This window comes from Somniosus microcephalus, chromosome 33, assembly GCF_052327205.1.
Source record: "Somniosus microcephalus isolate GS21.2 chromosome 33, FLI_Smic_1.0, whole genome shotgun sequence".
Taxonomy (NCBI): domain Eukaryota; kingdom Metazoa; phylum Chordata; class Chondrichthyes; order Squaliformes; family Somniosidae; genus Somniosus; species Somniosus microcephalus.
Window position 1 is genome coordinate 5,095,817 of NC_141019.1, and position 24,724 is coordinate 5,120,540.

General features: G+C 46.5%; 1 protein-coding gene across 1 annotated transcript in view; it reads right to left on the reverse strand.

Annotated features, from left to right (window-relative positions):
• Positions 1–2,680: 2,680 nt before the first annotated feature.
• LOC147096948 (transcription activator GLI1.S-like) overlaps positions 2,681–24,724 on the reverse strand; it is a 30,453-nt gene continuing 8,409 nt past the window's right edge. The window contains exons 4-8 of the mRNA XM_085972517.1: positions 18,765–18,914; positions 18,489–18,653; positions 8,620–8,892; positions 7,109–7,418; positions 2,681–5,907 (exon numbers count right to left, since the gene is read on the reverse strand). Of these exons, the coding sequence (XP_085828643.1) occupies positions 3,368–5,907; positions 7,109–7,418; positions 8,620–8,892; positions 18,489–18,653; positions 18,765–18,914 (3,438 nt within the window). The 3' untranslated portion in view covers positions 2,681–3,367. The remainder of the gene's footprint in view (positions 5,908–7,108; positions 7,419–8,619; positions 8,893–18,488; positions 18,654–18,764; positions 18,915–24,724) is intronic.

Sequence of the window (24,724 nt, forward strand, 5' to 3'; positions counted from 1 at the left end):
GGTCTCACCAAGGCCCTGTATAACTGTAGTAAGACATCCTTGCTCCTGTACTCAAATCCTCTTGCAATGGAGGCCAACATACCATTTGCTTTCCTAACTGCTTGCTGCACCTGAATGTTTGTGTTCAGTGACTGGTGTACAAGGACACCCAGGTCCCTCTGTACATCAACATTTCCCAATCTATCACCATTTAAATAATACTCTACCTTTCTGTTTTTCCTACCGAAGTGGATAACTTCACATTTATCCACGTTATACTGCATCTGCCATGTATTTGTCCACTCACACAACATGTCTAAATCACCTTGAGGCCTCTTTGCATCCTCCTCGCAATCCTCCTCACAACTCACAATCCCACCTAGTTTCGTGTTGTCAACAAACTTGGAAATATTACATTTGGTTCCCTCATCCAAATCATTGATATATATTGTGAATTACTGGGGCCCAAGCACTAATCCCTGCGGTACCCCACTAGTTACCACCTGCCAGCCCAAAAAAGAACCATTTATTCCTACTCTCTGTTTCCTGTCTGTTAACCAGGGTACAGGTCTGTCAGTGTATAACATTGGGGTACAGTACTGGTGGATACTGGTCTGTCACTGTATAACACTGGGGTACAATACTGGTGGGTACAGGTCTGTCACTATAACACTGGGGTACAGTGCTGGTGGGTACAGGTCTGTCACTGTATAACACTGGGGTACAGTACTGGTGGGTACAGGTCTGTCACTGTATAACACTGGGGTACAGTACTGGTAGGTACAGGTCCATCAGTGTATAACACTGGGGTACAGTACTGGTGGATACAGGTCTGTCATTAACACTGGGGGACAGTACTGGTGGATACAGGTCTGTCACTAACACTGGGGGACAGTACTGGTGGATACAGGTCTGTCACTAACACTGGGGGACAGTACTGGTGGGTACAGGTCTGTCACTGTATAACACTGGGGTACAGGTCTGTCACTAACACTGGCGTACAGTACTGGTGGATACAGGTCTGTCATTAACACTGGGGGACAGTACTGGTGGATATAGGTCTATCAGTAACACTGGGGGACAGTACTGGTGGGTACAGGTCTGTCACTAACACTGGGGTACAGTACTGGTGGGTACAGGTCTGTCACTGCATAACACTAGGGTACATTACTGGTGGGTACAGGTCTGTCACTGTATAACACTGGGATACAGTACTGGTGGGTACAGGTCTGTCACTGTATAACACTGGGGTACAGGTCTGTCACTAACACTGGGCGACAGTACTGGTGGATACAGGTCTGTCACTGACACTGGGTGACAGTACTGGTGGATACAGGTCTGTCACTAACACTGGGTGACAGTACTGGTGGATACAGGTCTGTCACTGACACTGGGGTACAGTACTTGTGGGTACAGGTCTGTCACTAACACTGGGGTACAGTACTGGTGGATACAGGTCTGTCACTAACACTGGGTGACAGTACTGGTGGATACAGGTCTGTCACTGACACTGGGGTACAGTACTTGTGGGTACAGGTCTGTCACTAACACTGGGGTACAGTACTGGTGGATACAGGTCTGTCACTAACACTGGGGCACAGTACTGGTGGGTACAGGTCTGTCACTAACACTGGGGTACAGTACTCGTGGGTACAGGTCTGTCATTGTATAACACTGGGGTACAGCACTGGTGGGTACAGGTCTGTCATTGTATAACACTGGGGTACAGTACTGGTGGATACAGGTCTGTCACTGTATAACACTGGGGTACAGTACTGGTGGGTACAGGTCTGTCACTGTATAACACTGGGGCACAGTACTGGTGGGTACAGGTCTGTCACTAACACTGGGGTACAGTACTCGTGGGTACAGGTCTGTCATTGTATAACACTGGGGTACAGTACTGGTGGGTACAGGTCTGTCACTGTATAACACTGGGGTACAGTACTGGTGGGTACAGGTCTGTCACTAACACCGGGGTACAGTACTGGTTGGTACAGGTCTGTCACTAACACCGGGGTACAGCACTGGTGGGTACAGGTCTGTCACTGTATAACACCGGGGTACAGTACTGGTTGGTACAGGTCTGTCACTAACACCGGGGTACAGCACTGGTGGGTACAGGTCTGTCACTGTATAACACTGGGGTACAGTACTGGTGGGTACAGGTCTGTCACTAACACTGGGGTACAGCACTGGTGGGTACAGGTCTATCCTTGAGGTGGGACCAATTTGAGGGGATATATTAAGATGATCACACAGGCCGTGCAGTGGCACAACATTAAAACGTATTGGCTGATGCAAGAATTTCCCTTTGGTTTAATTGGTATCGAATGCTAAATAATCCTGATGACAACACTGGCATCTTATTTATAGACCATTATATTTATTTGAATGAGCTTTGCAAGCAAATTGTATCAATGTATCAAAACCCTGGCAAGCAAAGTCCAAAAGAAATGGAACAATATATGATGAACTGTGAGGTAATAGCATATTAAGTTTAACCTGTGCATTTTTATGAGAAGGGAGTAAGACTCTTCCAAACTAACAACTCGTCTTCATTCTGAATCAGAATGAGATCCAGGGGGCATGGATGAGGTGTCACTCCATTCACAAGCTGTTTAACACTGACTGAAATTCAATGATTTAATGAGTGCAATACAACAACTCATGCTTCAGCCATTAAGAATCCAGGCCCAAATATCCGTTCAGATTCTTCTTTTTTCTGGAGGCAATTTTTCCAGGTAAAATCTGAGGAGATGGGGCTCCCCAGGAACTGCAGCAAAGTAGCCTGACAGATACAGGTTATGGCTTTGAATTTGAACTTAGTGGCTGTGTTGTGCCAACTCCTGAACTGGAAGAACATGTGGTAATGAAGTGCACCACCTTGGGGGTTAACAAGAAGCTAAAAACTGACGGGATCAGTCCTGGCCCGTAGACACACCCGCCCTGAGTCTCAGAGAGTGCCACTGATAGCGAGTACAGCGAATCATGTGTCAAAATATATATATATAAAAACTTGCAAAAAGAAACAGGTTAAAAACCCAGCTTTTGTCTCACTCAGGGTCAGTAGGATCTAAAAGTGTATTTTATCCTGGGATCCAATTCACCTCAATCCCCTCAGTGTTTTCAGCCCTCACTTGCTTTGGACCAGCAACAGGTGTTTTGGGCGGGGGTGGGGGGGGAATGCTAGACATCTAATCAAAATGTTGAATGCTATCTATCTGCTTAAGGGGCAACCTTCACCCCGATTCCAGACATTAGATGGTCTACTTTGAACATTTTCTTTCTGAATTTATAGCTCCAATGCTATTGAGGTCAATAAATGCTCCCCAGCCTCTGCTTTCATCAGCTAGAGAACAGTTTGATTAACACTCTAATGGCCATCTCATTGTGACATTGTATTGAGAAATTTGCTTTCCCCCGCCAATGTTGTCAACATGGAACTCATCTCTCCTATTGCCATATTGGACCTTCCTGTTTGCATTGTGAGGGGATTGCAGGGAGTTGTAAGACGAGAGGATGTTTGGGAGGTGTTCTGAACAATATTTGGACTCAAGGTGCCTGGTATCAAGGATGGATGATCTCCATCATCCATAATTGCTCCAAAATCAATCTGAGTATGCTCAAGATCCAAAGAGTCTATGTTAGTCTCTGGGTAACTTGTTGAGTCGAACTTCATGGGATCCATGCTCGGCATCATCTGCTGCTGCTGTTGAATCTCACAGTTTACTTGCGGTGAATGCATCTGCATAGAGTTTGCCATCTGCTTTCTGAAATTAGTCCGTCCTTGTTGCATTTGCATCTGGCCAGAGAAAAACAAGCCTCCATCCTCTGGTGACTCTTGGCGACGCTGTATTGGTGGAAGATTTATTGGTCTTTCTGGACTGGCTTCTGCTGATTTGTGGCCAGGCCTCATGTGGGATGGACCTAGTAAGTACTCTTGCTGAGGCGTAAGGCTGTTCTGTCTGCTTAGAAGCTTTTGGGCTGGAGGTGGGTGAGGTGCCATTCTAGGACTGAAGCACTGACCACCTGGGCTCATCAAAGTCTTTGGTTGGATTTGACCTTCCTGAGAAGATGGACTAAATAAATTTGGTTGGCTTTGGCAGTTCACGTAACTTGGACCCATATAAGGCTGACTTTGAGTTCTGAAGCTGTGAGGAGAAGGGCTGTGCACGGCTTGGGATGGACTGATCTCTGTACTGTCAATATTGATTGCCATTGGTGTTTCGGCGCTATCATTCTTTTGCGGTTGGCCCCACATGAGGGCCTGCTGTGACTGGATGTAGTTCCTCACCATCATCTCTTTGACTTGCATCATTGGTGTGTGGGCTCCAGTCCATCTCCCTTCCCGCAATGGGGAGCTGAGCATACTTGAGTTCATAGTTGCTTCGAAGCAGGAATTTGTCTGTTCCCGGTAGTCACGGCTCATTCCATCTGGACTGGGCAGCATTTGTTTGGATTGGTTGAAATCTTGCTGGGCTGCCAGTGTTTGCTTCATGTTTTGGCACGGGTTTAACATTGGCACGGACTGGTGGAGCTGATGTTCAGGCTTGATTTGCTGTTGATATCCAGGGTGTATCCGCTGGCTCTTGGTAAACGCGTGCTGTTGATTCAGGGGATTCTGAGTCATGTTCGCATTGTGTTGGATATAGGCCATGGGCTGATGGGAAGGATGTGGACGCTGGTTGACCTGCTTAAGGCACTGACTGGGGTGTGATAGGCTTGGCTGAACGCTGTGCTGGTTTGGAATTTCAATGGGGGCAATATCCATGCTTCCTGAGCTTATTTCATTCCACTGAACGGGTATGTTGTTTTCATGAGGACATACCTGTCCCTGGTTATAGAATTGTGCATTGCGTTGACTCATCTGACACTGATTTACATTGTAGTGTTGTTGGGCCATATTGCTACTCACCATGCCCTGTTGGATAGTATTGATCTGTGTGCGTCCCAGATTTCTGTTGGTGTTGCCATAGAGATTTTGATTATGCATGTCCATGTGACTGTGAAACCCTTGTGTTTGATTGTTACAAACTTGATCATTTAAGGTAGACATGTTGGCCTCCTGATAGTTCATATAGGGCACCATGCCATCAGGCATCCCCAAACTGGCTTGATTGCCCGTGTCCATGGCCGCCGCTTCCATGAGGATATTTTCAGTAATGCTTGGTGGGCGTGGAGAATAGATGTGTCTGTGGAGGCTTGTTTCGGAACCTGTGAAATGTTGGAGGTTGTTGTTCCTCCTTGCCATCGCGGCAGGGTTGATGTTGCTGAGACTGTTGAACCGTTGCACTTTCGGCACCGACTGCGGGTCGGTGGCCGTCTGCACAGGGTCGCTCGCGCGTCGCATGCTGATACCGGGGATGTTATGCGGCCTCAGCACACCGGTCCCGTAGCCACGAAACCCGCTCTCGCTGCTCCGCCACGGCAGACCCTGAGGTGGGAACGCAGGCATTGCGGGGCTGTAATGGTCACTCTGAAAGCATGACTGGACATTCGTGCCCATCTGCTCCACGTTTGCTAAAGGTGTCGGTGGTGGTCCGCCCGTGGCCGCAGCGTACTTGGCTTTGAGTCGGTACTGCTGCGCTGGCGAGAGGTTGGGCAGCCCCGGGAGCGTGGCACACTGGCCAACCTCGGTGCATCTCTGCAAAGGGTCAGGAGTGGTGGGGTCGTATGACTCGGCAGAACCGCCATTGTTAGCGTGGCCCCCTACCAGAGAGACTTCACTAGACCGCCGACTAGACAGGTAAGGTGAAATGGCCGACGACCTTCGACTGACTGTATACGCTGAGCTGATGGTGCTGGTGGTGCTGTTGCGCCGTTCAGTAAGCTGGTTCCTTACTGTAGGATCTTTGGCTGATAATTCCATGATTCGGTGACAAGGTAGAACCGACGATCCACACATGGAGATTTCTCCAAGAGAACCTACAATGCAGAAGGGAGGACAGTTTATAGTATCCCTTTACAACTTACAGAAATACACCGATTTCCGATAAGATATCTGCAAATACGGCTGATTTTAATTTGGAGCTAGCTTGATTATTAATGCTTAAACTTTCTTTTTCTCACCAATTTTCCCTCCACTCCTACGATGAAGGAGCTAGCTGGTCTCAATTGGCTGTGACGACCCCGGGCTAGGGGTCAAACACGTGTGTGTGAGCGTGTCTATGTGTGAGTGTGTGTGTGTCAGTGTCAGTATGTATCAGTGCGTGTCTGTGTGTGTGTGTCTGTGTCTGTCTGTGTGTGTGTCTGTCTGTCTGTCTCTGTCTGTGTGTATCTGTCTGTCTGTCTCTGTCTGTGTGTGTGTGTCTCTGTCTGTCTGTGTCTGTCTGTGTGTGCGTGTCTGTGTCAGTGTGTGTATGTGTCAGTGTGTGTGTGAGAGTGTGAGTGTAAGAGTGAGTGTGAGAGTGTGAGTGCATGTGAGTGTGTGAGAGTGTGAGAGTGAGTGAGTGTGTGTCTGTGCATGAGTGTGTGTGAGTCTGTGTGTGAGTGTCTGTGTGTGTGTCTGTCTGTGTGAGTGTGTGTCTGTGTGTCTATGTGTGTCTGTCTGTCTCTGTGTGTGTGTCTGTCTCTGTGTGTGTGTCTGTGTGTGTGTGTGTCTGTCTCTCCCTCTCTGTGTGTCTGTCTGTCTCTCTCTGCCTGTCTGTCTGTGTGTGTCTGTCTGAGTGTGTGTGAGTGTGTGTCTCAGCTGAGGGACAGGATAATGCTCAGCTCTGATGGCCACCGCCCCCTCCCCTCCCCCCATGGTTCAGCAGCTCACTGGCTCTCAATATCTAGGCTCACATATGAATAGTGGCAACTTGGATGAGGTTCTGGAGACCTGGGAATTGGCATGCTGCACACTGTTGTTGGTTGGTCTGAGGAGACATGGGAAGAAAAGTTTGGGATAAAAATAGAGACAGTTCACCCTCGGACAAAGGTTAGGGTCGAGATTTTCCCCCTCTGCATTTCACCAGCCTCTGATTTTTTTGCTCATCCACTCTAACAGGTGGGCAATTGCTGGTTGGCCAGCACAGAAGCAAAATGTCCTGGTCTAGATGTCTACTGCTCAATGGGAATCAGAGAAGATCTACAAAGTTCATTCCATTCCCCCCCTCTTGCCACTGCCCGTGGTGCGTTCGCTCACCGTTGCCCTGTAATAAGGGCAGTTTCACCCCTCGCGATGGCGGTGTAGGCTTGCGTATCTGCTTCAGCTTTCCGATTTTCAGGTTGGCTAGTCGCTGCAGCGCTGTGGCATTCCTCCGCAGCCCAACATCCGCCATCCCTGAAAGAGCTGTGGAATCCACAGCGGGAATGTCTTCGATGTTTGTCAGGTCCTCGAAGCTGCCGCCGCCATTTGCGTTCATCTCCACCCCACTGTCATTGTTGTTGGTGCTTCCCTGGAGTGAGCTTTCACTGCTGCTGGATGATTGGCCTCCAGGGCTGGGCTGGGACTGCTTCACAAAAAAAAAAGAGACGTGTCTGGTTTATATGCATTTTCCCCTCTCACGGTCTCCTTTTTTGCGCCCATTAAATAAAGCTTAATACCTCTCCACCACCACCCCTTCCTCCGCAACGTTCTGAATGCATCAGGACCTTTCCTGCCTACTTTAACCACTGCCCCAGGCTATGCACTGTTGCTCCTTGTGCAGGCCTCTGCCAATACAAGCCTCTTATAGGTGAATGGGAGACCATGGCCCATGGTGACACTCCCTCCTGCTCCTGTGGGTAAGTGCCTGGCCTCTACTTGGCCCCTCCCTCTAACAGCATGTCCAACATAATGACCATCATGATGGGGCAGTGATGGGCAGCAACCTGGGTTCTACCATTCTGTGGTACAGCGCTCTGGAATACTAATGTATGGCGCCACCAAGCTGCCTTCTTCGTGTCCACCCCTTGAAGTGCTAATCGTAATGACAAGTGTGATTCTGGCAGATGGACAATCTTCTGCTACAATGTATGTCAAATGTCGATCTTCATTGGCTGCTCGGAGGCAATAATTAACAACAAGGTGTGTGTATTGGAGATGTTTTAATGCACCAGGGGTTGCTCTGGCATCACTCATGAAGCACAGTCACTTGAGTGACACCCCATAGAACCATAGCCCAGAATGAGTCACCACCTTCAGGAGAGGAAGGGGGAACCTGTCCCAGTGTGTGGTTCATTTTCTTCATTGCAGAAAGTACCCCTCTATAGAGGTCTTTGCTGAGGTACTTTTTAACAACAGTAACAGGTAGAGATCTGAGTCTGTACTTCTACTTCCATTGTTCCACTCTTCTCTAAACCTCAAATGCTGACTGACGTAAGAAAACTACTAGCCATTTGGTCTGAGTATTAAACAAGGCTTTATTCAACTGTTTTTTAACATGGAGATCTAGTTGTGTCCTTAACTAGTTCCTGTTAAGAATGTCCTGAGCAAGCTGGGCTCATGCCCAAGTATTTATACTCTCCCTGGACAGCGCCACCAGCAGGCCGCTCAGTATTATTTCATAAATCATTTCCACATGAATGACAAGATTCATGTCAGTTACCCGCGATGCAGAATCCTCTATGCTGATGTGTTTTAGCTGCAAATTCCAACCAGAACAGGAAGATTTACCCCTGAGGCCGGTGCAGGAGTTTGCCCTGCCTGAAGTACGAATGCCCCCATTTTCTTACCATGGCAGTGTCGGGCAGCATTAACTTTCCCTGCATGAAGTCTTCCATCTTCTTATTGGCAATGCTGCCCCCTTCCTCATGGTGAATTTCCCCATCCTGTCCCAGCAGAGGCCTCATTCCGTCTTGTGTTGTGGAAACTCTCACGTTAACGTCACCACGCTGTTTTTTGGTTACATGCGCCTCGGGGCCATGCACAGTCTTGACATGTTTTCGTAATGAGCTGGGATCTGTGTATCGTTTGGTGCAGCACGGAATCTTACAAACATATGGTTTCTGTTGAATGAATGAACAATGTGATTAACTTTCAGTTGGGGGGGGCGGGGGCAGGGGTTCGAGCCCGCTGAAGGCCTGAAGTGTGGGTCAGCTCTGACTTGACTCCCAGCAGAATCGGTATTTGAACCACTCTGGTCAACTGGCTAAAGGTGAAAAAGTTGGATTTAACTGAACAACATCACGTCCAGTCGTGACCTGCAAGGTTTTGATTTGATTTGGGGTTTACTGAGACCTCGGGACTGGCTGGCATTTCACCTCATGGCCAGCTCCCCAGAGTTTAGAAATGACTGTCTGGGATATTTGTGTATGAGCACTTAACGTTCCTGTGATGGACCCAGAGGCTCCATTTTACATCCGATCATGAGAACCTCTACTATATATATTCCTTCATAGGAATTTGTCGCTTGCCGGTATTATCACTTCTGTGTTAGCATTTCTACCAATGTGGCAAAGCCACCAAGAGGCTCTTGCAGTAATGTATATAATTGCCTTTAACAGGGGTTTGTTACCTTTAAATGTTTGCTCTGTATAAATAGCGCGGGTTCGGTAAAATGTCGATCCAGTGCGATGACGTCATCACGCAGGTCACATGACGTACCCAACGGCGGGAAACGTGATGATGTCATGACGTCAGAGGGGAGAGGCGTGTCCTGTCAGTCCTTGTGGAACCAAGTCTTGTACAGACCTGTTTAGAGTTTCTCCTGCGTTTTTGTTTGTAACTTTTACCAGAGCATTAAACCACGTTTGGTTAACTGCTAGTTTCAATCTCAGTACTTTCGTTAGGAGTTGAGAACTCCTACATTGGTGACCCCGAATCCTCGCGGACGTTTTTCGCAGCGGAAACGGAACGCAGGGCCATGATGGAAGCCAACGCAGTGGCTTTGAAGCTCCCCCAATTTTGGGAACAACAGGCGGCCTCCTGGTTCGTACAAGCGGAGGCGCAGTTCGAGCTCCGCAATGTCGTGCAGGATCAGACCCGTTATCTTTACGTGGTCTCCGCACTCGACAGCTCGACGGCGTCGAGGATCATCAGCCTACTGGAAAACCCTCCGGCTACCGACAAGTACGTCGCCATTAAGGCTCGGCTAATGCAGGTATTCGGCCTTACGAAGGCAGAGCGCGCACGCCGCCTACTCACGCTGCCCGGGTTGGGTGACTCCAAACCTTCGGAGTTGATGAGCCAGATGCTCACTCTCCTGGGGTCTGAACCACAATGTTTCCTGTTCCGCGAACAGTTCCTCACTCAACTGCCCAAACAGGTGCAGGCGGCCCTCGCCAGATCGGACGCCGGGGATTGTATAGTGCTCGCCGAAGAGGCGGATAAAATATACGCGGTCCGACAGCAGTACTGCGCCATCGCGGGACGCCCCGCCCCAAAGGGCCCTGCCTCGACGCCTCCTCCAACCGGTTTCTGCTATTACCACGCTCGGTTTGGCGTGAAGGCCAGATGCTGCCGTCCGCCTTGCAGTTTTGCGCCCAAAGCAACGAACAGACCCCTGCGCGTCAAGAGCACCGGATCCAGGGCGTGCCCCGCAGCCACGATGGCGGTTGGCGATTCCGGGAATTTAGGAGTCGTTCCAACAGGCTCGTCCGACCTCCTCGACTATTGACTTTTCTTATTAAAGACAATTCTGGGGGGGCGTATGTGGCAAAGCCACCAAGAGACTCTTGCAGTAATGTATATAATGGCCTTTAACAGGGGTTTGTTACCTTTAAATGTTTGCTCTGTATAAATAGCGCGGGTTCGGTAAAATGTCGATCCAGCGCGATGACGTCATCACGCAGGTCACGTGACGTACCCAACGGCGGGAAACGTGATGATGTCATGACGTCAGAGGGGAGAGGCGTGTCCTGTCAGTCCTTGTGGAACCAAGTATTGTACAGACCTGTTTAGAGTTTCTCCTGCGTTTTTGTTTGTAACTTTTACCAGTGCATTAAACCACGTTTGGTTAACTGCTAGTTTCAATCTCAGTACTTTCGTTAGGAGTTGAGAACTCCTACACCAACACCTTGATGCTGATTGCTCGTCAGGGATCCCCCATCAAAAGACTAAAGTAGTTTGATTGTTTAACCAGATGCTTAGGTCATTTAGGACCCAGCTAATAGTAGTGAACCCAGGTAATAGAAATAATGAATATTCATCACTGCAGCCGACACTTACAGGGCAGGGATTTGGCGGAAAGCCATGTTTTGCGCCTGTCCAGCCTGGCTGCAAACTTGCTGGAGTTGGCCTAATGATCATCATTTTGGCACGCTCCCAGGGAGATGATCATCATTTTGGCACGCTCCCAGGGAGATTCCCATCTTTTCCAGGGAGCCTGTCTCGGGGGTGGAATTGGCTCCTTGCAAGTCTTGGGTGACGCCAGCACGGATGCCGGGCTGGCCCCTTCCAGGCTGGCTGGGGGGGGGGGGGGGGGGGCACGAGGGTTTGGTCGAATCCGCAGGACGTGGGCGGGCAACCAGTCAATTCAATTCAATTCAATTCAAATCGCTTTATTGGCATGACAAGGTACATCTTATGTTGCCAAAGCATCGAAAAACATTCATGGTTGAACACATAAATATAGATCTATCCATACAGTGTATAAACAGATATATCCCTGAGTGTATAAATATACATTCATATAATTTGTATATACTCTTTTCTTATATTTAGTGGTTGTCCCTCTGTTTATGGCAAGCTGTAACATAGTGTGCCGCTAAGGTTACACAATTTCTCTCTTCCCCTAGTAGGTATGGGAGTTTTTGGTCGTCATTCAAATTTCTGAATTCCGGGCATAATTTTGTGAATTTTGGGTAGAAATTCTCCCTTATGCCCTGATATTTTCTACAAGCTGTGAGGAAGTGCATCTCTGTCTCCACCACTCCCTGACTGCAGTGAGAGCATATCCTGTCCTCTCTTGGTAGCCGGGTCTGCCTGTGTCTACCTTTTTCGATCGCCAGGCTATGTTCACTAAGTCTGTACATTGTCAAGGTTTTTCTCAGTTTGCTATCCTTTACCATGGTCAGGTAATCAGCCATGTTGTATTGTCTGTTTAGGGCCAAGTAGCAATTGAGTTTGTTTTGGGTTTTAGTTGTTTCTGCCCAATATGACAGATATTTTTCCTTTTGCTTAGTGACGATTGTGTTGGGTCGAATTCTTTGTGTTACGCTGTCACTGTCCTGGGGCTGGTTATTGTTAGTGGTGTTAGTAGTTACTTCACTGAGTCCCAGGACTAGTTGACTGAGGGTATTCTTCTTTATGGTCCTCTCTTGGCATTTCAGGGCTTCGTAATGATAGCAGTGGGGGTTGCTCATTTTTAGGTGTTTCCAAAATTTGGTGGCTCTTTTTTGGATAGTGATTATTAATGGATATTGGCCTAGTTCTGCCCTGCATGCATTGTTTACGGTTTTCCTTTGAGTCCGGAGGATACTTTTACAGAATTCTGCATGTAGGATCTCAATTGGGTGTTTGTCCCATTTTGCAAATTCTTGTTGTGTTAGCGGTCCCCACACCTCACTGCCATAGAGTGCAATTGGTTCAATTACTGATTTAAAAATTTTGAGCCAAATGCTAATTGGGATTTCTATTTGGATTGATTTTTTAATGGCATAGAAAGCCCTTCTTGCTTTCTCTTTCAGTTCATTCACAGCCAGATGAAAATTTCCCGTAGAACTGATTTTTAAGCCCAAGTATGTGTAGTTAATGGTTTGTTCAATTTTGGTTGTTCCCAGTGTGAAATTTATTTTGGGTCCCTGATGTCTGGATCTTTGCTGGAACACAAGGACTTTGGTTTTTTGGGGATTTATTGTCAGGGCCCAGGTCTGGCAGAACGACTCCAGCAGATCCAGGTTCTGCTGTAGACCCTCCTTAGTTGGTGACAGCAGAACCAGGTCATCTGCATAGAGGAGGAATTTAACCTTGGATTCAAATAGGGTGAGGCCGGGTGCTGTAGATTGTTCAAGTAGTTTTGCCAATTCATTTATGTAAATATTAAAGAGTGTCGGTGAGATGGGCGAGCCCTGCGTCACCCCCCGCCCCTGTGGGAAGTATTTTGTTTGTTTGTCTCCAATTTTAACTGCACATTTATTGTTTGTATACATTGATTTAATTACATCATATGTTTTTCCCCCTACCCCGCTTTCGATAAGTTTCAGGAATAGACCGTCGTGCCAGATGGAATCGAAAGCCTTCTGGAAATCTATAAAGCATGCGTAGATTTTGCTTTTGTTTTGGTGAACATGTTTGTCAATTAGGGTCTGTAGGGTGAAGATATGATCTGATGTGCTCCTTTAGGAGGCCTTTTAAAGTTGAAATCCCCTCCCACACACGCAAACCCTGCCAACACTGGATGCCAGGAACACGCTGGCATTTCTTGCAGCTGGCGTTGCCATGGCATTAAAGATGGCAAATGTGACATGTAACAGCACTCCATCATTACCACACAATTTGAATACGCCTGTCCATATTTGGGCGGATGTAACCAATGGCTCTTGGTCATTTCATGCCACCTTCTTCTGACATGGACAGTTCACTGCTTTTACACAGCAAATGAGAGTCTCTTTAGATGTGAGGGTGGGTCATGGATAGGGCTAGAATATATCGCCCTGATTCTTCAGCCTGTGCTCATCACAGCTTCTACCTACATCAGCTTTTCACATCATTATTTTCAAAGGCAATAGTTGGCAAAGTGTACTAGTCCACTCATAAACCTTTAGGTGATGCTAATGTGGGGAACGGTAGCAGAGTGGTTATGTTACTAGACTAGTTATCCAGAGGTCTGCACTAAGGATCTGGAGACATGAGTTTAAATCCCACCGCAGCAGCTGGGGAATTTAAATGCAGTTAATTAAATAAATCTGGAATTAAAAAAAAGCTAGCATCAGTGATGGTGACCATGAAACTACCGGATTGTTGTAAAAACCCATCTGGTTCACTAATGTCCTTTAGGGAAGGAAATCTGCTGCCCTTACCCGGTCTGGCCGATATGTGACTCCAGACCCACAGCAATGTGGTTGACTCTTAACTGCCCTCTGAAATGGTGGCTCACCACCACCTTCTCAAGGGCAACTAGGGATGGGCAATAAATGCTGGCCTTGCCAGCGACGCCCACATCCCATGAATGAATAAAAATAAATGCAGCTTTGAGGGAATTTCTGAACAGATTTCCCACCAATTTATGTATGGCACCTTTTACATTACAGGTTACATTGTACAGTAAATATAAGCAGGTATGAAAGTTCATTTGTTCACATCCTTCTAGCAGGTGCTGGTTAGTAAGGTTTTCAATGAAGTTTTCTTGGCAGCAAAGCAGGCATCAGTTTTCAAGCCCCACTCTCGCCCATGCTACCCCTCTCTCCAGCTCTATGCTGCCCCATGCCAACTCCATGCCCTGTAACTTACCACCCTTTTCTATGCCACCCTCAGTCCTGCCCCACTCTATCCCCTGCCCTGCCCCATGTTACCTCCTGCCCTGCCAAATGCTACTCTCTGCCCTTATGCTACCCATGTTACCCATTGCCCTATCTGATGCCACCCCACCCTGCCAGAGGGTATAAGAACATAAGAACATAAGAAATAGGAGCAGGAGTAGGCCAATCGGCCCCTCGAGCCTGCTCCGCCATTCAATAAGATCATGGCTGATCTGATCCTAACCGCCAATCCACTATCACAGAACCATCTCCTGAATCTAACAGAATTAGGCACACGAAATAGGAGCAGGATCAGGCTACACGGCCCCTGGGCCCGCTCCGCTACCCACAGGGCCATGTCCGATCCGAACCTAGACTCATGTCCAAATTCCTGCCCGCTCCCCGTAACCCTTTATTCCCTTTACTTCTAGGAAACTGTCTATTTCTGTTTTAAATTTATGTAATGATGTAGCTTCTACAGCTTTTTGGGGCAGCATAGTCCATGGACCTACCACCCTCTGAGTGAAGTAGTTCCTCCTCATCTCAGTTTTGAAAGAGCAGCCCCTTATTCTAAGACTATGCCCCCTAGTTCTAGTTTCACCCATTATCGGGAACATCCTCCCCGCATCCACCCGACCCAACCCCTTCACAATCTTATATGTTTCAATAAGATCGCCTCTCATTCTTCTGAACTCCAATGAGTAGAGTCCCAATCTACTCAACCTCTCCTCATATGTCCATCCCCTCATCCCCGGGATTAACCGAGTGAACCTTCTTTGTACTGACTCGAGAGCAAGTATGTCCTTTCTTAAGTATGGACACCAAAACTGTACGCAGTATTCCAGGTGCGGTCTCACCAATACCTTGTACAACTGAAGCAATACCTCCCTATTTTTATATTCTATCCCCCTAGCAATGAAAGCCAACATTCCATTGGCCTTCTTAATCACTTGCTGCATCTGCATACTAACCTTTTGAGTTTCGTGCACCAGGACCCCCAGATCCCTTTGTACTTCAGTACTTTCCAGTTTCTTGTCATTAAGATAATAACTTGCTCTACGATTTTTCCTGCCAAAGTGCATAACCTCACACTTTCCAGTATTGTATTCCATCTGCCAAATCTCTGCCCACTTACTTAGCCTGTCTATGTCCCCTTGCAGGTTTTTTATGTCCTCCTCACTCACTACTTTCCCTCCCATCTTAGTATCATCTGCAAACTTTGATATGTTACACTCGGTCCCCTCCTCCAAATCGTTAATATAGATTGTAAAGAGTTGGGGACCCAGCACTGACCCCTGTGGAACACCACTAGTTACTGATTGCCAGTCCGAGAATGAACCATTTATTCCAACTCTCTGCCTTCTGTTAGATAGCCAATCCTCTATCCATGCCAGAATATTACCCCCAATCCCGTGATTTTTTATCTTAAGCAATAATCTTTTGTGTGGCACCTTGTCAAATGCCTTTTGGAAGTCTAAATACACTACGTCCACTGGTTCCCCTTTATCCACCCTATATGTTACTTCCTCAAAGAACTCCAGCAAATTTGTCAAACATGACTTCCCCTTCATAAAACCATGCTGACTTTGTCCTATTAAATGATGATTATCCAAATGTCCTGTTACTGTCTCCTTAATAATGGACTCCAATATTTTACCTACCACAGATGTTAGGCTAACCGGTCTATAGTTTCCAGCCTTCTGTCTACTGCCCTTTTTAAATAAGGGCGTTACATTAGCAGTTTTCCAGTCTGCCGGGACCTTTGCTGAGTCCAGGGAGTTTTGGAAAATTATTACCAATGCATCCACAATCCATACCGCCACTTCCCTCAAGACCCTAGGATGTAAGCCATCAGGTCCAGGTGATTTATTCGCCTTGAGTCCCATTATTTTACCGAGTACCACGTCCTTAGTGATTTTGATCATGTTTAGCTCCTCCCCCCCATAGCCCCCTGTTTGTCCAGTGTTGGGATATTCTTAGTGTCTTCTACTGTAAAGACTGATACAAAATATTCATTCAGTGTTTTTGCCATCTCCATATTTCCCACCATTAATTTCCCGGTCTCATCCTCTAAGGGACCAACATTTACTTTAGCCACCCTTTTTCTTTTTATATAACTATAAAAACTCTTACTATCTGTTTTTATATTTTTTGCTAATTTACTTTCATAATCTATCTTCCCTTTCTTAATCAATCTTTTTGTTATTTTTTGCTGTCTTTTAAAGTTTTTCCAATCCTCTATCCTCCCACTAGATTTGGCTACCTTATATGCCCTTGTTTTTAGTCGAATACTATCCTTAATTTCTTTACTTAGCCACGGATGGCTGTCTTTTCTTTTACACCCTTTTCTTCTCAGTGGAATATATATTTTTTGGAAGTTGTAAAATAACTCCTTAAATGTACACCACTGATCATGTATCGTCTTACCCTTTAATCTATTTTCCCAATCCACTCCACTCAATTCCGCTCTCATACCTTCATAGTCTCCTTTATTCAAGCTTAGCACGCTTGTTTGAGATCCAACCTTCTCACTCTCTGATTGAATATGGAATTCAACCATGTTATGGTCACTCATTCCAAGGGGATCCTTTACTAGGACATTTTTAATTAATCCTGTCTCGTTACACAGGACCAGATCTAAGGTTGCTTGCCCCCTGGTCGGTTCAGTTACATACTGCTCAAGAAACCCATCCCTAATACACTCAATGAACTCATCCTCAAGGCAGCCCTGCCCAATTTGATTTGTCCAATTAATATGATAGTTAAAATCCCCCATAATTATAGATGTTCCCTTATTACAAGCCTCAACTATTTCCTGATTGATACTCCGTCCAACAGAGTTGCAACTGTTCGGAGGCCTATAGACTGCGCCCACTAGTGTTTTTTTCCCCTTATTATTCCTTACCTCCACCCAAACTGTTTCATTATCCTGATCTTTTGACCCAATATCATTTCTCTGTATTACAGTGATTCCTTCCTTTATTAACATAGCCACCCCACCTCCCCTTCCTTCCTGCCTGTCCTTCCTGATCGTTAAATAACCTGGTATGTTTAATTCCCAGGCATTGTCACCCTGCAGCCATGTTTCTGTAATGGCCACAAGATCATACCCATATGTAGTTATTTGTGCCATTAACTCGTCTATTTTGTTACGAATGCTACGTGCATTCAGATAGAGAACTTTCAAATATGTTTTGTGACACTTAGTTCCTGCTTTTGCCCTTTTTATTACTTTACCTTTTACTCCATACCTTCTGCCCCTTCCTGACACGCTCTGGTTTTTAATTTCCCCACTGCTACCTAAGTCTATGACCTTCTCTGTTGTCATTTTTATCATTTGCTCTCTAGGAACCGCCCCCCCACTAGTTAGTTTAAAGCCCTCTCTACAGCCCTAGTTATATGATCCGCCAGGACTCTAGTCCCAGCACCGGCCAAGTGAAGCCCATCCCAACGGAACAGCTCCCTCCTGCCCCAGTACTGGTGCCAGTGTCCCAGGAAGCAAAACCCATTTCTCCCACACCAGTCTTTGAGCCACGCATTTAACTCTCTAATTTTATTTGTCCTAGCCAAATTCGCTCGTGGCTCAGGTAATAATCCAGAGATTATTACCCTTGAGGTTCTGTTTTTTAATTTAACCCCTAGCTGCTCATACTCCTTTAACAGAACCGGCTTCCTAGTCCTATCTACGTCGTTTGTACCAACATGGACCACGACAACTGGATCCACCCCCTCCCACTGCAAGTTTCTTTCCAGCCCAGAGGAGATGTCCTTAACCCTGGCACCGGGTAGGCAACACAGCCTTCGGGACTCTCGCTCTCGGCTGCAGAGAACTCTATCTATCCCCCTAATAATACTATCCCCTACCACTACAACATTTCTATTTACTCCCCCCTCGTGCCCTCTCTATGCTACCCTGCCCCAAGCTATTCCATGCTACCTATTGCTCTACCTTATAACTCCCTCTCCCTGTCCTGCCCCAGACTACCCCCTGTCCTGCCCCAGACGACCCCCTGTCCTGCCCCAGACTACCCTTCCGCCCTGCCCAGGCTACCCTCTGTCCTGCCCAGGCTACTCCCTGCCTTACCCAGGCTACCCCCTTCCCTGTTTAACACTTGGCAAAAGGCAGTGAACATAAATACAATAAACTGCAGTGTTTTGCAGTCATTAACTGGGCCACAGGAGCAATTGGAGTGTGAGGGCCTTACCTCATTGGAATGGGTCCTGTTCTGGTGCTTGGCTCGGTCCGAAGCATTAGAGAATGCCTTATTGCAGCCCTCATGCTCACAGACGTATGGTTTCTCTCCAGTGTGAGACCTCAGGTGGGTTTTCAGGTTCTCTAACCTGGAGTAGGCCTTATTGCAACCTTCAAACTGGAAATAAATGCACACACACACATATTTTAAGTGTAGATTTTATAAATGAGCTGTGTTTGTTAGCTTGTAATCAAACTAAGCAATGAATCAATGTAAACTGGGACTTACTGTACATTTATGTGGCTTCTCGCCTGTGTGTCGCCTCATGTGAACCACCAGCATATACTGGGCCTTAAACGGTCTCTGCTCTCTTGAACACTCTTGCCAGTGGCACACAAACTCCTTCTTCTCTCCGTGAATGTGCTCATTATTAATGTGCTGCAAATTATCGATAGAAAGTCAAAGATGTACAGACACTGAGCCAAATCCGCTGTTGCTACTAAAACCTGACCAATTACAATAGACCTTAAATTAGAATCCTGGGTGTGATAGATTAAAGCACTGAACAATTTAACCCTATAGCTTTTATTTTTTCCATTTTTCACCCTCCGCCCACCCCCATACTCTTCTTGTTGAGATACAGTTCCCCAGGTTCTGAAAACCCTCCGACATCTTGTGCAAGTGCCCATTCTTGATGTCATAGAATCATAGATATTTACAGCACAGAAGGAGGCCATTCAACCCATCGTGTCTGTGCCGGCTGAAAAAGAGCTCTCCAGCCTAATCCCACTTTCCAGTTCAATCCCACTTTCCAGCTCTTGGTCTGTTGCCTTGTAGCTTACGGCATTTCAAGCGCATATTTTTTAAATGTGATGAGGGTTTCTGCCTCTACCACCCTTTCAGGCAGTGAGTTCCAGACCCCCACCGCCCTCTGGGTGAATAAAGTTCTCCTCAACTCCCCTCTAATCCTTCTACCAATTACTTTAAATCTATGCCCCCTGGTTATTGATCCTTCTGCTAATGGAAATAGGTCCTTCCTATCCACTCTATCTAGGCCCCTCATAATTTTATACACCTCAATTAAATCTCCCCTCAGCCTCCTCTTCCAAAGAAAACAACCCCAGCCGATCCAATCTTTCCTCATAGCTAAAATTCTCCAGTCCTGGCAACATCCTCGTAAATCTCCTCTGTACCTCCTCTAGTGTGATCGCATCTTTCCTGTAATGTGGTGACCAGAACTGCACGCAGTACTCTAGCTGAGGCCTAACTAGTGTTTTATACAGTTCAAGCATAACCTCCCTCCATATTCTATGCCTCGGCTAATAAAGGCAAGTATCCCGTATGCCTTCTTAACCGCCTTATCTACCTGTCCTGCTACCTCTACACTTCTCAGTGTCCTACCATTTATAATGTATTCCCATGCCTTGTTAGCCCTCCCCAAATGCATTACCTCACACTTCTCCGGATTGAATTCCATTTGCCACTGTTCTGCCCACCTGACCAGTCCATTGATATCTTCCTGCAGTCTACAGCCGCCTTCTTCATTATCAACCACACGGCCAATTTTTGTATCGTCTGCAAACTTCTTAATCATACTTCCTACATTCAAGTCCAAATCATTGATATATATCACAAAAAGCAAGGGGCCCAGTACTGAGCCCTGCGGAATCCCACTGGAAACAGCTTTCCAGTCACACAAACATATGTCGACCATTACCCTTTACTTCCTGTCTCTGAGCCAATTTTGGATCCAACTTGCCACTTTCCCTTGAATCCCAAGGGCTTTTACTTTTCTGACCAGTCTGCCATGTGGGACCTTGTCAAAGGCCTTGCTGAAATCCATGTAGACTACATCAAGTGCACTACCCTCATCGACATTCCTCGTTACCTCCTCAAAGTTTTGATAGTGAGTGTCTGCAGCCTATTCAACTCTGTGGGCTATCACAGTCAAGCCCAATCTTGACTGATCTCCGTACATGCATACTTTCCACCGGGAGTCACTGGAACCCTGGCTGATTCCACTGCCCTCAGCGCAAGGTGCTGAGGCCAAATATAGCTCCCTTGGCTGTGATCAGCGAATTCAAAACAGACCAGTGTTCTTAACCATCATTAACTCAAACCTGAGACCCTCTGGTTCAGTATCACACCACACAGTGCATTTGAGCCATCGTAGGAGCTTGATAATCAAAGAGTTATAAACATCAAGCAAAATAGACCTGACCAATTCCAATGGACCAACTAGAATCCTCAATGGGACTGGTTAAAGTACAGCTTTCTTTCTTGCATAGTGACTGACGTAAGAAAACTACTAGCCACTTGGTCTGAGTAGTGTCTCCATGATGGATTGATTACTATGTCCGAGTTCCCTTCTACAGTTTGAATCGTAGCCGTCTGTTCCCAAATCACTCAGAGCGTGGAGCGGGTTGCAGTTGATTAAATCAACTGTTTTTCAACATGGAGATCTAGTTGTGTCCTTCACTAGTTCCTGTTGAAGAATGTCCTGCACAAGCTGGGTCCATGCCCGAGTATTTATACTCTCCCTGGACAGCGCCACCAGCCGACCGCCCAGTATTATTACACAAGTCATTTCCACATGAATGACAAGATTCATGTCACTGACTTATTAGTGGGCAATATGGTCTCCAGGAAGTGATGTCAGAGTAGATACAGTGCAAGCATCCTATTTTGGGGAGGATATTTTAATGAGTTTTCCTCCCCCCTTTAGACCTTTCCATTACATTGTTGATAGAATAGTCGAGCAACTTACTTCTCGTTCAGCAACCTGCTCCTCAGCTTAGCCAGCCTGCCCAATGGACTGTCATCTATTGCCCAGCTGACTGCCAAGAGACTTGCCTTCCTCATGAATCTAGTCCCCCATTCAGTGCCTCACCAGGGCAGCGACAATGAGTGAAATGTTTCCTATATCCAGTCATTCAGTAAACATTGTCTGGACATTGAACTGATGGTTCGGTAAAGATCTCTATTGCAGTGTGGTGATGCCGCATATTGGCGCATCAAAGCCTAGCAGTGGCTCACAGCTTCGATTTCCCCCGTGATGCTGCTCTGTTCCTGAGCTCAGCCCTTGGGAAGGATCCCAATGGAGGACAGGGGAGAGGGGAGAAATGGGACATAGACTGTTCACGTCCACCTCCTGGCAGCTGGTTCAGAGAGCAACTTGCTAGATTAGGGGTGTCCACAAATAAATTACCATCACCAGGACTCCTTACTAAGTGATGTGATTTATTTGTGTACAGTTTTGGTCTCCTTACCTAAGGAAGGATATACTTGCCATAGAGGGAGTGCAATGAAGGTTCACCAGACTGGTTCCTGTGATGGGGGGATTGTCCTATGAGGAGAGATTGAGTAGACGAGGTCTATATTCTCTACAGTTTAGAAGAATGAGAGGTGATCTCATTGAAAGATACAAAATTCTTACATGGCTTGGCAGGGTAGATGCAGGGAGGATGTTTCCCCTGGCTGGGGAATCTAGAACCAGGGGTCACAGTCTCAGAATAAGGGGTCGGCCATTTAGGAGAAATTTCTTCACTCAGAGGGGGGTGAATCTTTGGAATTCTCTGCCCCAGAGGGCTGTGGAGGCTCAGTCGTTGAGTATATTCAAGACAGAGAGCGATAGATTTTTGAATATTAAGGGAATCAAGGGATATGGGGATAGTGCAGGAAAGTGGAGATGAGGTAGAAGATCAGCCATGATCTCATTGAATGGCGGAGCAGGCTCGAAGGACCAAATGGCCGACTCCTGCTCCTATTTCTTATGTTCTTATGTGATGGGAACTGTGTTACCCTCCTGGCAATTGCACGATGAGCTTCATATTTATTCAAAACTATTCTCTGAACTAACTCCATCTGGCGTGCATTAACTTTGATAACGTTACAAAATAGGTCAAATTTTTGCTTTGGTATTTGGCACAAATGTTTACAGAACTTTCAGGGTCGTCACTGGATAAACTTACATTTGTTCTGTTTTGGAGTTTTTATTCAGATATTGCACTGGTGCTCAGTACCAAAGACCTTTAAGGGAGCCCATGCTACCTACGGGCCAGAGTGTACCTTTATACACCTGATATCTGGTAATGTAGCGAGCCCAGGGGTCGACCAGAGCTCGCTGTCACTGTATTTAGCTTACTGGATATGTCATGAGCTCTTTCATGATCTCCTAGACTTCGTAAAGTGGTAGAACAAGCACTCAATCATACTGTGGGTTATCTTATAAACTACAGAACAGGCTTATTAAAAGTAACAGATAGGCAGTAGCAAAGCAATACAGTTGGTTGCAGTAGTTTACACAACTTTACCTACCCCTTCTCAATACAAAAATAACAAAGGATGCAACTATTCACTTATTTCAGTAATAATTACCCTGGATCAGCGTTTGCACTGGAAGTGGCAAGGTGTCAGCCTTGACTTGAGCACATAATCCAGGCTGACACTCCCAGTGCAGTGCTGAGGAAGTGCTGCACTGTCGGAGGTGCCGTCTTTCGGATGAGACGTTAAACCGAGGCCCCGTCTGCCCTCTCAGGTGGATGTAAAAGATCCCATGGGTACTATTTCGAAGAAGAGCAGGGGAGTTCTCCCCGGTGTCCTGGGCAATATTATTCCCTCAACTAACTAAACAGGTTATCTGGTCATCATCCTATTGCTGTTTGTGGGATCTTGCTGTGCTGCGTTTCTCTACATTACAACAGTGCCTGTACTTCAAAAGTACTTCATTGGCTGGGGAGCACTTTGGGACTCCCTGAGGTCGTAAATGATGCTATAGAAATGCAAGTCTTTCTTAACTTGTGTGTGGCGTTTTGTTGGACCAACAGAGTGGGCAAATACATGGCAGATGCAGTATAACGTGGATAAATGTGAAGTTATCCACTTCGGTAGGAAAAACAGAAAGGCAGAGTATTATTTAAATGGTGATAGATTGGGAAATGTTGATGTACAGAGGGACCTGGGTGTCCTTGTACACCAGTCACTGAAAGCAAACACACAGGTGCAGCAAGCAGTTCGGAAGGCAAATGGTATGTTGGCCCTCATTGCAAGAGGATTTGAGTACAGGAGCAAGGATGTCTTACTACAGTTATACAGGGCCTTGGTGAGACCACACCTGGAGTACTGTGAGCAGTTTTGGTCTCCTTACCTAAGGAAGGATATACTTGCCATAGAGGGAGTGCAGCGAAGGTTCACCAGACTGATTCCTGGGATGGCAGGACTGTCGTATGAGGAGAGATTGGGTCGACTAGGCCTGTATTCACTAGAGTTTAGAAGAATGAGAGGGGATCTCATTGAAATGTATAAAATTCTGACCAGGCTAGACAGACTGGATGCAGGGAGGATGTTTCCCCTGGCTGGGGGGGTCTAGAACGAGGGGTCACAGTCTAAGGATAAGGGGTAGGCCATTTAGGACTGAGATGAGGAGAAATTTCTTCACTCAGAGAGTGGTGAACCTGTGGAATTCTCTACCACAGAAGGCTGTGGAGGCCAAGTCACTGAATATATTGAAGAAGGAGATAGATAGATTTCTAGACACAAAAGGCATCAAGGGGTATGGGGAGAGAGCGGGAATATGGTATTGAGATAGAGGATCAGCCATGATCATATTGAATGGCAGAACAGGCTCGAAGGGCCGAATGGCCGACTCCTACTCCTATGTTTCCAGTCCCTATTTCCATGGTCTCAGAAGGACTGATGAACTGGAGAAAGACCAACTGAGATCTAATGCCTGATGTGATGACCATACGGTCGCGGTGGGGAGTCTCATCTGCTGCTAGCACATATCAGAAAATCGCAGGTGAACATCCAAGAGGGATGGAAAATCGTAGAAATCACGCCTGTATTTTCCTGATTTGTGCTTCGATTGAGTAAGGCTTCCTGTCGGAAATGTGCATTCATAAAAATTGGCCCAATATGTTCCACCCCCTTTGAAGTTCAACCAGGAACAAAGAAAATCAAATATGTGTCTCTCTCAATTGCATCAGAGTGTCAAATGTCCACAAGATTTAAAGCACGGGAGCTTGCTGGGGGAACACCTCTTGTACTCTTTAAACCTGGGGAAACAAAAGGCTCCTTCCATAGTGGAAACATGTGCAGTACGGTCGTGTCGTGGTTATATTGCTGGATTAGTCATCCAGAGAACGTGAGTTCAAATCCCACCATGGCACTTTGAGAATTTGAATTCAGTTTAAAAAAAATCTGGAAATAAAAAAGCTGGAATCAGTGAAAGTGACCGTGAAACTGTCAGA